Here is a 14,392-nt window from a genome sequence, read left to right on the forward strand (position 1 = left end):
GCCTGTTCATGTCTGCAGTAAAATCTGCAGTTCAGAGGAAAGGTGATCTGCAGCCTAAAGATTTGTTGTGCAGCAGAGGTGTCTGTTTTTGACTGTGATTCTGTGAAACTGAATATGTGCAAAAGCTCATTTCTTCATGCAAGCACATCAGAATAATGATAGGTGAAGCTATCAGGTCAGATCCTTAAATATTACATAATCATTAGCACAACACTACAGGGCAAGTTAGTAACATCCCTCTTCTCCCAGATGTTTTTATTTTTTAGCTCCAACATGGTGATGCAGACATAGTACAGACATTTCAGGTTTCTCTGTCACTTATTCCCCACACTGTTTGTTCCATGTTGGGCATCAACAATAACACTGTCGCAAGTACAAAATTGCATAATAAACTAGTAGAGCTTTTAGCCACTGTAGAGTACTGAGGAAGAGAGGATGAGATTTGCTCATCTCCTTCCATCTACTCCATTCAGTGTCCACTCTTATTAACTCAGACTGAGCAATTTCTTTGCCTCATATGTCTCTCCTAACCAGTAACAAGCTACTATTTCATAGAAGAGTGTGAAAAAATTCACTTCTATTTCAACGTATAGCTTTATTTTTTCAGCTGCATATGTTTTTAAAATATCTTGCACTCTGTGCAACTGAACTTACCTCACTACCCCCTGCCTTCATAGGAAGCAAAACAGAAAGAATATAAAGTAAAATAAAAATTAGTATTTATGAAAATAGACCTAAGAGGACATTTACCAATCTTAAGTAATGTTATTAATTTCAGTAATTCAGAAGCTAAAACGCACACAGGAACCATATCATGCTTTTATTCTTCACAGAAATGTCTTTCCTCTCCATTTGAAGTTTTAGGACCCCAAGCTTTTGAATAACAAAAACAATTGAGTACTTTCATCAGTTTTCATGCATTTCAAATCAGAACCTAGTTGACTTACTCAAAAGTTAATTTTCTTTAGTATTCTACATGAAAACGAAAACCACAGCTCCATCAATTTCAAGACACAATCATTGAATGAAAAACAAGAGGTGTACAGCTTCGTTTTTAACATTATTAAACCACAGCTTTCTATAGCAGAACTAAATATATATACATATATAATAATAGATGTATTATGTTTTTTTTTTTTGATTTCCACATCAAAATAATCCAATAAATCAACAGAAAGAAAGCGTTTCCTTTTAAATGAAAAACAGGGATCATTACTTTATATGCATCCCTTTCCTACTTCAGAGACAAAACATAAAAACAAAAGACACCAAAACCCCCACAGACATCAGGTTGCATTTCTCAGTGAGGGCGTCACATATCTGCCAGCTTCACTAAGGGAAGAGACAATGCATCGTAACATATCACCTCGCATTCTTGCAGGTTCCCCATCTGCTACTTCTCTACATCTTCCCAACCTTGTTAAACTGCTTTTTGTTTTTACTCTTCTCTTTAATACTAGTGTTCCCCCGTTGCCTTATTTTACAATTACTTTATGTGCTGGTCTAACTTTATTTGCTCCCCAGTAGTTCCTCTCTCTTCTAAATCATACACTACTGAACCAGGTACAACTAACTAGTATGGTCTGTGGTGATAGAACAAGAGGAAATAGTTTCAAGCTCAAAGAGGGTAGATTTAGGTAAGATATAAGGCAAGTCTTTTACAGTGAGTGCAATGAGGCACTGGAACAAGTTTCCTAGTTGATGCCGCATCCCTGGAGACTCTCAATGTAAGGCCAGATAAGGCCCTGGGCAATCCAACATAGCTGTGGTATCCCTGTTCACTACAGGGGGCTAGACAGCCTTCAGAGGTCCCTTCCAACTCTAAGGATTCTATGAACTCCAAATCACGCAAAGCAATCAACTGTATTTTCCAAGACTCATGAATAAAACTGTAGCAACACAACAGACACAATTTTTCAAATAAATGAAGAAATTACAGGGAGATACAAACATGATGTAATCAGAAAAATTAGTCAACTCCACTTGGCAAAAACAAACAATTGAAAGTTGTCTTAAAATAAAACAACTGAACAGGTTCTTACCTACAGTGACATCACTAGCTATCACTTGCAAACAGTAAAAGTTTCAAAGGTAGAGTATTAACAAACAACAGCAATTGTTTCAATTCTATCTCAAGTAATTCCTCAAATACAGTGAAGTATATTTGTGAAGTATATAGTGAAGTATATATACATCAATAGCAGTCTTCTCTCTGAAAAGAAGATACAGCCTAGTCCTTAGCCATTGTCAACTAACTGATGAACATTTTTTTCCCCAATAAATTATTTCCATTCTTTTCATACATATCCCTTTTAGATGTATATATAATTCAATATGATTATATCTTACTATTAATTATCTTCCAGATTGCTTTCTTGGCTAGAATTATAATTTAGCAATTACCTTTCATCTAAGGTTGGCTCCTTTTGTTGTAGATGAGGCTTAATTCCAAACATTGGTCTAATGTTTGTTGATAAGGCTTTGATGGTGTAATTAATTTCATTTTCCCTTGTCACATCACTGTCATAACCTAAAAAAAAATAAAGTGAACAGAATCAAAACAAAGAAAAAAAGATGCATAATTTGTGCATCTTTCAGTGAAGCAGTGTACAATTATAGCTTATTAAAAACAAATACAAAAAGGAAGGAAAGCAGCTGGGAATTGTGAATATTGTTAATGAAAACATTCTAAGAAATCAAATTCCCTGCAACATCCTTGGGGAACTATTAAGAAAGATTCAAGTGACATTTGAAGCAATCCTATTTCTGTTTGTTTTGTTACTCAAAGCAACTAAAAAGCACCTGGCTGCATGACACCTGCTATTAGTTCTGGAAGATTTAGCATCTGGTTCTTGTCAATTTCAGGATCTATCCACAAGGTTCTAATATATTATTATATATATTATAATATATTTAATATATAATAACATATTCCCTAAAGAATATATTTGCTATACTCAGTATAGTAGACATGATCAAAGGTAGAGTGACTGGGTTGTTATTCTTCATTTCATTAAAAAAACAAAACTACTAATTGCAACATTCTGTGCATTTATTATCTAACTAAAATTCCAAAATTAACAAGACATGATAAAGAGAAATTTTCATGGAAAATGTTGTCATTGTCTTTCTAAATAATGGATCTTGCTTTCTCTTAGAAAATATTTGAACACATACCTTAAAAGAATTCTGTATAAAGCACTTGAGCACAGGTAAGCTTATTGGGCAAAGCTGTGTTGACTACTCATAGGCAGAAGCCAAACAAAAACTTAAGATTGACATTTTTGATTCAGAAAGACCAAGTCCCACATTTGTCCAAATATTTAAAACTTTCTCTTTGGTCATCTAACAGATTTCACTGAAAACTGAAATTTACATACTACACAAAATTATCTGATTATTAGCAAGACGACTTTAAAAATTTTTAAGGAGTCTACAAAGAAGGAAAATTGCACTTTGAAGGACAGAAGGGGCTCATGAACCCTTGGACTTACACATGTAATAGGAAAAATTAAGCATGGCAAAAATGACCAGTATGTTATCACTGTATAATCTAATCTATTGCAAAATCATAACAATACGTGAACATTAGTCTACCTCAGACTGTGATGTTTTTATGCTATGGAAATATCTGCAATGGAAACATGGAAAAAGATCAATATAAGTGTTGTATGGATTTCAACATAATTCCATCATAAATAATGTCCAAATCTAAACTGTTAGGAATTTATTTTTTACTATAATTTTTTGGATGTTATCTATAATCATCATCTATAATATTTAATTTTATGGATGTCAAGATTCTCTTATACTATCTAACTCAAAGCACCACATCAAATTTCTCCATCATCTTCTTTACAATAGTCTTTCCCTCAAAGAGACGTTTTCTTAATGTTTTGAAGCATCTTCACTATTATTACAACAATCACATGAAAAAGTTATTTCAAAAAAAGCAGTTTTCCATTAAAAAACAGTTTTTCTAAGACAGTATAATCCAGCCAGTTCTATGCATTATTACCGACCTCCATCTTCTTCAGAATCTAGGTCAGATTCCTCACTGTCACACTGCCGGCTATCCCGATGTCCTTCCATCTCATAAGTCCACAGCATTAAAGATGTGTCTGCTCCTCCAACAGTGACCAACAAACTGTCATCATAGGTCCAACGGACATTTGTTACGTGGGTACTATGAGCAACATACCTCTTAAATTTTCCAAATTTTCCCTACGTGGGAAAAAAAAAAAAAAGGACAGACAAAAAATTAGGCTGTCTGCTTGATCAAACCAAAACAAATTGCCAGTGCATCTTTGTTCTATACCACTTAACTTCTTCACTTCATGTTTTAGCCATTTTGCATTTGTATGATATGATTTGCCAAGTTCCTTTTCTCTAGCAAAGTTATGGAATGCAACCATATTTCCATGTCAAGCATCTAAGAATTTGTTATTAAGAGATTCCAGCAATAAATGCTGCACTGTGCTTTGCAAGAGAGAAGATAATCTAGCAGATCAAGAATAAAATGCGTACAGAATATTTTGGGTCAATGTCTGTGCATTTGGTAAAATATTTAAAATTGAAGAAATATTTACTGACAAACAAACAAATATATAGGAAAACTGAAAAAGTTCTCAAAAAGCAATATAAATATTCTTCTAGAATGACTTTGCTATGTTAACATTATTAAATAAAGTTAATGATACTCATTTTAGGGAAGAAAAGACTGAGATGGGACAGAATGGGTATCTATAAAATCATGAATGATATGAAAACAAGTGACAAAGAATTGTTTATTGCCTTACAAAGACCTGAAGGGGCTAAAAATACACCGATAAAACCACACTGTGGATACTAAGGCCAAATATTTTACTAGAAAGTGACTGGCCAATAAATTGCTAGAATTTGAGGCAGTACCACTTCAAATCTGTCACGTTTTTATATTTTTGTCCGCACAGCTGCCACTGTCAGTGATTGGACACAGTGAGATGGATCTTTAGTCTGACCTGGAATAGTCATTCTCAGTAACTGACAGATTAATACATTGCAAACTTGCAACATTCAGTAACTTCCCTCAATTGTAAGGACAACATCCTAAAAGCATTATTTTATTTCCAAAGGTAAATATTTACATTTTTACAAATACTTTTAAAAGGTAGTTTAATCGACCAATCTTCTACATGCACAGCTGAAAACTACTTACTTTAGCAGGGTAACGAAACAGTTTCACAAATCCAAAATCATCTCCTGTGGCTAATACTTTACTATCACTAGTGAGGCACGAAGCAGTTACATCTGTGACTTCACCAATTATTGGCCAGATTCCTTCACAGCAAGAGCCCAAAACACTTGTCCATGATGCCCAGCCAATCTTTTCTACCTATAAAAACAACCTGTTTGAGACAGAGCATGCTTCTTCCTAAGCAGTCTTCTTCCATATCTGATTTCAATAATAAGTCCTTGCCATCTAAAAGATAATATTTTAATATTAACCACTAGTATCATTCAAATTTTCATTTAAGAGCCTTAACTTTAGTAACATCCACAAACCCTGTGGATGTGCTATTTAAAAAAATTACCTTGTCACTTTAGCCTAGAAAGAGCAAATGATGTTTTTCAGGGCTGCTTTTCAACCTCACAGAAACAATTACTCTGAAAATTATACATTTTCACTCTCTGTGCTCTAATAATGATCCTGATAATATCTGAGAAAAATGAAATATTAAACCTATAACATAATAAACATGACTATGCATATCATGTATTCTACATATATATCCCTTATATAAAGATGGATAAGAGGTCTTTCAAAACAAGTTTAAAGGCAAGGCATTCTGCAGTAGGTTTTCAAAGGCCTTTAGGTACTAATTAGTGGCTTATCAGATTTTCACAAGCACACAACTCAGTCTGATATCAATTTCTTAACAGAAGAAATAAATACAACAGTCCCTACATAATTTATCATCTCAATTATATTATTTAATTGAACAATTTGCAAAAAAAAGCATGAAGGACGGACGAGTTGTGCTTTTATACAACATCTTCTATGTGGGACAGCCTGTTGCATCTTACTTCTAATTTGCAAACGAAGTAAGAAGATATTGTTTCCTCACCTCCAAAGTAGGAATTGTCTGTTTTTTCCCACGAGGAGCTTCAAAAAACAACTGCTCTTTAGCACCAGTGTTGACTTGCAAGAGCTTCCCTATAAAAATATTACATAAGGTATCTTAACATTAATCAGAATGTTCAATTAAAATAGACACATACTCAAAATTATTTGTTTCCATTTAAAAGTTGCATATATAACTAACAGAACTGAAGTGTGATCTTCTGTATCACTCTACCCATTATACTCACACTCTCTATAAACTGCAGTAACACACCGCTTTACTCTCCTTATGGTCGTCCCATAACACAGCAGACAAAATGTGCCGGGTATGATTCAGAACTAATTAGTGGCAACTGTCTGACTATTATGCACATGTTCCTGGGCTTGAGAAATACACATGCTGCCTGATTGCAAACAGCCAATTTCTGTTGGCCTCTATACTTCTTTTCATACAAAGTTCTAATTAATCTTCCTGTTTCCTTCTGTTCTTAAATTTCTCAAAGGAAGCCAATACCCACCATTTTTTTCAAATTAATTTCAAATGGGACATTAGCAAAGGTGATTCTGTGGAGGAACAGGAACTGAGAGATTACATGATAGCACTGCTAAGCTTTTTCATGAAATGGAACTGAAAATACTTAAAGTGATAATGAATTAAGATCCAGGAGTCATATACTAAGATCGAAGAATAAAGCACTGTTATTTTTAACAATATTCAAGAATACATATTCCTAAGCTTAAGATGCAACTACAGCTTGCAGTGCATTATTTAAGAAGCAAAAGACAAAAGATAAGTATAGAAGATGTATATATATATATATATATATAATAATTTATAAGGGCAGTCTATATTACTTGAGTTGCACAACTTCTAAAAAGTAGGAGTAAAAAAAATCATGCTTTTATATTTATTCATATGCTGCGAGCATCTTCAGGAACTAAAACAGCTCTGTTAGCAACATCAAAAATTCATGTTGTCAATGGAAATTACTGTTTCAGTCTGTAATACAGTCAATCTTCTGGAACATTTTTACAATTCAGATGATTATAACTTACCTCTTATGTCCCAGTCCAAGTGTGTTATATAACTGGAGGCCCCCTTGCAGATTCCTACTCTTTTGCTGCTCATTACATTGTAAATATCAACAAAATTGTCACAAGATGCCACAGCTAAGTACTTTCCAGCTCCTAAAACGCAACAGTAGAAACATGAGACATGTTTAAAATCTTTAATGGTCTGTACATTAGAAACAAGATCTTCCTGGAATTCAGCTATATTTGTGTCAGATTTCTTTGACATGTCTGCTAATTCATACACAGATTCTGAGAAACTAATACTGATATTAAATAACATTTCACTAGGAAATATACAACCATTATTGTCATATGTTTAGTACTAAACTATGAGATGGTGGTAAGTGGTAAGACTGAAGTAACCAGAAAGCAATTTTCTATGAGATCTTCTATCAGTTATTTATGTCAAATTTTGCCTGCAGAAGAGTATTTTCACTGAAACAGTATTAGTTATTTAGGCCATACATTTCAGTGTTTAAGAGCTGCATTGTTTGCAAACACTGGTTTCACTGGGATTGTTAAGCTGGGAGGATGGGAGGAGGAGAAAAAAGGAACCAAGTTGCAAGCATTCTGTTTAGCTAAAAATAACGTAAGTTAGATCTAAACTTAGCTCAAAGTGTAACCCATTTTTTTGGTCCCTAGGAAGTCTGCTTGATGCTCATGATTTAAAAATCTTACAGTTGCATTTAGGAGGTTGCTCTGAGCAAACCTATTCTAAGAATATCACCCTTGAATGAGAAACACTGGACTTTACAACCAATACTTTTCATAATGTTAATATCAGTCTTGCTGACTTCTACATTGGACATGTTAAAGAGTACTACAAAACTGCATTTATCTTTTAAGGATTCTAAAGCTTGTTTGAAGAATTTCAATGTAAAAATCTTCACTTAAGATCACTTACCTGGAGAAAATCGTATCTCTGAAATAACATCTTTCCTGTGCTGGAAGGAGACTAGATCCTCCAGGGTATCTGCATTAACTATTAAAAAACTTCCATCATTTAGACCAACTGCTAATGCTTTCCCATCGGGAGAAAAACAGCAACATCTGCCCCCTATGATGAATAAATAAATGCTATTCAGATATGGTTACAGCAGATAATCCCTCCTTTTTTTTTTTTTTTTTTTTTTTTTTTTTTTTTTTTTTTTTTTTTTTCTCGCCCTCCCCCCCCCCCTCGCCCTTTTTAATAGTAAAGAAAAGCTGTTTTTTTAGTATATAGTTTAATGATGTATTATAGAAGCTGCCAAGATCATTTCCAAGCTCTACATCTGTGATAGTGCCAGTGGTAAATTATAAGTGCTCAACTCCAGAATCTCAGATTAGATTTGCATATTGATAAACATTTAATCTAAATTAACAATAAAATTTAGCCACTGTTGTCTATCTACATCTTATTTTTATTTTACCTTTTGCTTTAGAAAGTAGAAACTAGGCAGCAAAGATCTTCCGTATTCACACAATCCAGTTGTTTGCTTTCATGGTCACTTTGTCATATAACCCTTTCACTAAGCATGTCAAATCTTCACTTGGTCAGCTTATACACATTAGTTTCCATGGCAGAATTTTCCATTAGTATAAATACTTTTTGCCTGTTACTTTCCCTCTAAAAAAACTGCTGTCAGCAATCCTTTATCCAGCTAAGCTGACACCATCAGACAAAGCTTTTCATTCACTACTCTGTGGCTCCTCTTTGTCTACACTCAGCTTTCAGTGTAGGTGAACACAGATGAGGGTACACCAAAAATACTGATTACTCTCATGTAAATTACATGAATACTTCATTATCTTTTACGCAAAACCTTACTACTACATGTACTTGTCATCCTATGATCAGCTCCAATACTGTTAATCTCCTACTCCTCAATTTCTCTTCAGCTCAACAGACATTTTTCTTACACTTATATTGCCTTTTTTAATTACAAATATTATGTCATTTCTATTACTGCATTCTGCAAGAGTATCCACCTTATTTTGTACAGTACATGCATGCTTCTTAAGACTGAGAAACCATCTCAAAATTTGTTTCATCTGTGAATTAGATCATCACAGATCTTACTTTTCTGTGAATATTGCTAATATTAAGATATATCAGCTTTAAGACTCCAGTAGGCTCTAATTTGAACCTTCTTTTTTAACATTACCACTCCTGCCTGTGGCAGCCCTTCACTTTTCTTCCAATTCGTTAGTATCCAGATCATTTTCATCTAAGCTTCCTATAAAGTGTGGATCAAAATTCTTTGCTGAACTCCAAACACGAAGCCTATCACATCCCCTTGTCTAGCAAGTTATATGTCTTTTTAAAAGCTGGTTAAGGCAAGCACAGTATAATCCTAAAAACAGTCTCTTTATATGGTATTATTTACAGAGTATTCTTCATCTGTCAAAACCAGAGTTTTATTACATAGTAAATGATTAGTATTTCTTTTTCTTCCTTGTGGATTCTACTAATATTCTCTAATAATAATAATAATAATAATAATAATAATAATAATAATAATAATAATAATAATAATAATAATAATAAAGAACAGGAATTCACTATTCTGAGTTTTCTTCAGAATTTTTCTGGAGTTGAATTCCTTGACTGTCCCAATATGCAACCATTACTGTCTTCAATATGGCAGGTTTATGTCACTGGATCAACTTTTATTGTTAATTCATTGATTAAATATTATTTACAGCTGTAGTGGATTAAGAACGGTATTACAGAGAAATCTCTAGTACAGATTTCTTAGGAAAGCACTACATAACTCATGAATACAGCAGCAAAAAATAATTACAGAAAAGGATCAAGTTGATCCTGTTTCTGGAAGAATCATCATGTAAGAAAGTATGAACTGAATTCTGGTACATTTTTTTTCATACTAAGTATCTTACCCTTCTTCAATTTGCGAACAGCTAACATACAATGGCTAGGAGATAAATCCCATATTCTTAAGGTTTTGTCATCACTTACAGTGGCACAAATGGGTAAATGAGGATGAGTAGCTAGACCCCAAACTTCCCCCTCCATGTGACCCTGAAAAAAAAAAAAAATAGAATCAGACGATTCCACGTACCAAACTGAAATAAAAAATAAAAACAAGGAGTTAAGAAAATAACAAGACAAAACCACCAGGTGAGAATAGACATATTTACAAGACAATAAAGAGGTATCTGAACAGAAACAGTGTACCTGAAAAAAGTCCTACCCTACTACTTACAGTAGAAGTGCATATTATAGTAATTTCTACCAGTGTATTTGTAATACATTCTTTAAAAACTCCAGTTATTTACATATTGCATTGGTCACTCATAAAACGTGAATTAAAGAGGCACCGACTTGTATTTACATATATTATTTAAGTTAACATTGTGAAAAAAACATGTTTTGTAGACAGTGCTCACTGTATGGTATGGCAAGAGAAAACTGATTTTTTTTTATTTATTTATTTTTTTTTTTTGCGTAATTATGACAAGAAACTTAAAACAAAAAAATATTTTTAAAAATAATATCATTAACAAATAGTCAGAACAGATTAGTAAGATTAGTATCTCATTTTTAAACAGCAATACAATTTTAGTCAGATAGAATGAACTTGATAAATTTCTACATGCAATTCTGTGAACTTCGCTTATCTGAGAATCATGCTGGTTTATCTGAGCCTTAAAAATGTGAGAAAAAATAATAACTTGCTAACTTCACTGGTAATTAAAATGCTTGTTATTTCAAACCTGAAAAATGAAATAGTAGCTGACTGATATCTACATACCTGAACCAAAAGAGTTACTGGTCCACTTTTATCTACCTCCAATATTTCACCATTCTTTGTGCCCACTAAAATATGACCATGTCCTAAGGAAATGGCACGAATAGAAGGATTATCTTCTAAGAGGAGTCCTAGAACATTAAAAATAATACAAGACACAAGATTCTTGATTATGCCTCAAAGAAAATTTTTAATAAGTACACATTACTTTCCCATTGCAGAAAAAGATGTTCAGTAGGAAGCAAAAACCTATTTATGCACATCAGAACTCATGTTTGGATTCATATGGAACACTTTAGCAATTGCCCAGTGGAGGGAAGAACATACACTAGTTGGGGACTTCAGTTTGGGGACTTTATCTTTTCCCATAATAAAGCACCTATATAAAGCAACTGCCACTATGCTTTCTTCTAAATAGAACATCTTTGCAGTTTAATCAGCCTGACTCATTAGTAATCTTTGTGAAAAATACATGTGAAATAAACATCAGTTATATCACTATCTTAACAGTATTTATAATACATTATGATTTCAGTGAACTGATAGGAAAATTAGATAACCTGTAACTGAATGTTTTATTTAATAAGTGTTCCCATTCATGATTTCTGAAAATTAAGTCATACACACTAAAACACAGAAAAAAAAATAAATTTAGAATATCAAGAGCATGAGTCCCACACATACACTCCAGAAAATGTAACAGGGAAAGCCATAAATCAACACTATAAGCAATAATAAATTAAAGTAATAAGAATTAAATAATAATAATAATTTCAAAACACATTTGTATTTACAGAAAGTCATGAAATGTACTAATGCATTACAAATCTAAACACAATTCTAAATTCCATTTCCTTTGCAGACTCCTTCTCCAAAAGAGACAAACAACAACAACAAAGAAATCAGACAAAATTACTTCATGATTAGAAACAGAAAAGATGTTTTGGTTGTCACTTTTTAAAAAAAAACAAACAAAAAACACCTGGAAGGTAAGAGACTCCAGGTTAAATCAATTAAGTCAAGCAGATAATACAGAAAATAGGACATGAAAATACAGTCTCAGTACACAAGAAGAAGGTCCCAAGTTGCATCCAGGGAGGTTTAGATTGGTTATCAGGAAAAACTTCACTTAAATTGAACAGCTGGCTGCCCTGGGAAACAGTGGAATCACTACCTCTGGAAGAACATGCGGATGTGGTGCTTAAGGTTTAGTGGTGGACTTAGCAGTGTTGACGGTTGGACATGACGATCTCAAGGGTCTTTTCCAACTTAAATGATTCTGTAATTCTCCATAAATACTAAGATCTGCTTTCAATAAATGTGTAATTAGACACTACAACATACCACTCCCCTCCAACAGAAATATGACTCTAGAATCAGTAAAGACTCAAGTATTAGTATTTCCTATGTCAAACGTGGATCTTCCCTGGCTGGAAAAAGCAATTTCACTGAAAAAGTTTCCTATTAAGTAGAAATCAGAACCAGAACTAGAATCAGAAATAACAGGATAAATCTGATGTGTTACCTTTCGACCCAGGGGCCAAAGCAGCCCTTTTGATGGCATAGGTTTTGAGACAGCGTTCAAAAGTATCATCCCAGAGAGCCACTACCCCATCCTTTCCTCCAGTGACAAATCCCTGAAAAATGAAAAAATAAAATAAAAAACCACAAGATAGAATCTATATTTCATTAATATTTCATTGATTTCTACCAATATTGAAAATTGATTATATTGAAAATTACTGTAATTGCACATGCACAGAACTACACGTTTTAAAGATGAAAAAAATCAGGAGCAATAGAATGATTTTTTTGATCTCCTGATCAAATCATTACAGTTCTATGTGGCTCAGGTACACAGACTGGATTTACAAACTCTATCCAATAAGCTTCTACTATACTAAAAAGTATTGTAACTGTCTGACATATTAAAGTATTTTTCTTGATACTTAGCCTAAGTACTCATTTTGCATTTCATCTGTTTACTCCAAGTCACACTTCATATCAGTGTTTAAATCATCCAATATATGTATATTTGTGTTATTACAACTTAAAAATTATCATCAACAATCCTTGCTTTGTCTGAAGTTTCTGTAGTGAAACTCTGATATTAGAAGGTGGAGTAATGATTTATAATGGAACATAATAAAACTTTAAGTATACAGGTAATCTAACTGGTAGAGTTATTTACACTTAAGCACATGTTTAAAGGCTTTTCAAAAGAAGTTGAAACCCAGTAGTAGCCTACAGATTGAAAGCTTCTGGAAATAGACTGTAATTGCAGCACAGAATGTGAGGGCATGATCTCAGTTAAAACTGAATACAATTCTCAGTCATGCCTAATCACCTTGTATTTAGTGTTCCAAAATATTTAATATCATGACCTCAAGAAAATGCTTAGTTTGAAAATAATAAAAAGTTAAACGACATTATAAATAAATAAATAAATCTCTCATACAGGGCTATTAGCAGTATGTGTGAAGCACCTCTTAAAAAAAAAAAAAAAGAAAAAAAATGGAGTCCTTTTCCTCATTCCAATCTGGTTGCATTTATGCCTTATGCCAGTACATAAAAATAAGTTAAAAATAAATCTTGTTGTGCACACAAATATGGCAGGGCAACAGAGTCTAACAGAATAATCCTCTTTTCATTCAGACGGTGACCTTGGGAAATCTCACAGAAAGCATCCATTATCTTTTACATTATTTGTTCACTGCCATTCTCAGAACATCATGAATAAATGAGGGGCTTTTTTTTGGATGTAAAAATAAGTGTTTACGTAGAATTATAGCTGTTAACTTACTTTTTCTAGTGCATGCATGCTGAACACAGGACCATCGTGTGCTTTGACAGTTTTTATGAGAAACACATCTCTCCAGATACAAACATCCCCTGTGGAAGTTCCAGAGAATGCCATCTCTTCAGTCCAGCCATATACTGCACACATCATTGTATCGGCTCTTCCCATTGCACCTATGCAGCCCTTTCTCCCAATTAGTCCTCCCCCTGGTTTAAAACAAAAACAGCTCATAATAACAAAATTAATACCTACTACAGTTCATAGAAATTCCATTCTCATAGTTCCAGGGTTTGAGGAAAGGTCTCAAATTTTTGCCATCTCTTGACACTGAGGAAATTTAATCCAAACTATATGCTTTGGTGTCATTTCTCACATTAATTGAAGCTGTTCTGACACAGACTTCAGAGACTTCACATTTTTAACTCAAAAGCATATTTCCTGTTTTTATTATCTTAGTTAAGATAGCAAGCACAGCTGTTAAAATAGTAATTTACACAGACTTCACCTTTTGGACAATCTTGCAGCATGAACTGAGAAAGTTAATACCACTTTTCTCCTCACAGATTTTTCTCTAAAATTAAACTTTTGCATGGATTTAAATGAGCTCATGTGCATAGATTCTGCTTGAATACTTAGAGCGCTAGTAAGTTAGTCTTCTGTAGC

At 33.4% G+C, this 14,392-nt stretch overlaps 1 protein-coding gene across 5 annotated transcripts in view; it reads right to left on the bottom strand.

Moving 5' to 3' along the window:
• Window positions 1-14,392, bottom strand: part of EML5 (EMAP like 5) — a 90,973-nt gene that overhangs the window by 27,544 nt on the left and 49,037 nt on the right. For 3 of the 5 annotated variants that reach the window (XM_015865290.2, XM_015865291.2, XM_015865289.2), the window contains exons 18-28: window positions 13,733-13,935; window positions 12,455-12,566; window positions 10,933-11,060; window positions 10,058-10,199; window positions 8,082-8,234; window positions 7,160-7,291; window positions 6,108-6,196; window positions 5,198-5,374; window positions 4,023-4,224; window positions 2,404-2,530; window positions 655-669 (exon numbers count right to left, since the gene is read on the bottom strand). In XM_015865290.2, coding sequence (XP_015720776.1) covers window positions 655-669; window positions 2,404-2,530; window positions 4,023-4,224; window positions 5,198-5,374; window positions 6,108-6,196; window positions 7,160-7,291; window positions 8,082-8,234; window positions 10,058-10,199; window positions 10,933-11,060; window positions 12,455-12,566; window positions 13,733-13,935 — 1,480 coding nt within the window. The remainder of the gene's footprint in view (window positions 1-654; window positions 670-2,403; window positions 2,531-4,022; window positions 4,225-5,197; window positions 5,375-6,107; window positions 6,197-7,159; window positions 7,292-8,081; window positions 8,235-10,057; window positions 10,200-10,932; window positions 11,061-12,454; window positions 12,567-13,732; window positions 13,936-14,392) is intronic. The other 2 variants (XM_015865293.2, XM_015865292.2) reach the window with 1 other exon arrangement.

Source organism: Coturnix japonica, chromosome 5 (assembly GCF_001577835.2).
Source record: "Coturnix japonica isolate 7356 chromosome 5, Coturnix japonica 2.1, whole genome shotgun sequence".
NCBI lineage: Eukaryota > Metazoa > Chordata > Aves > Galliformes > Phasianidae > Coturnix > Coturnix japonica.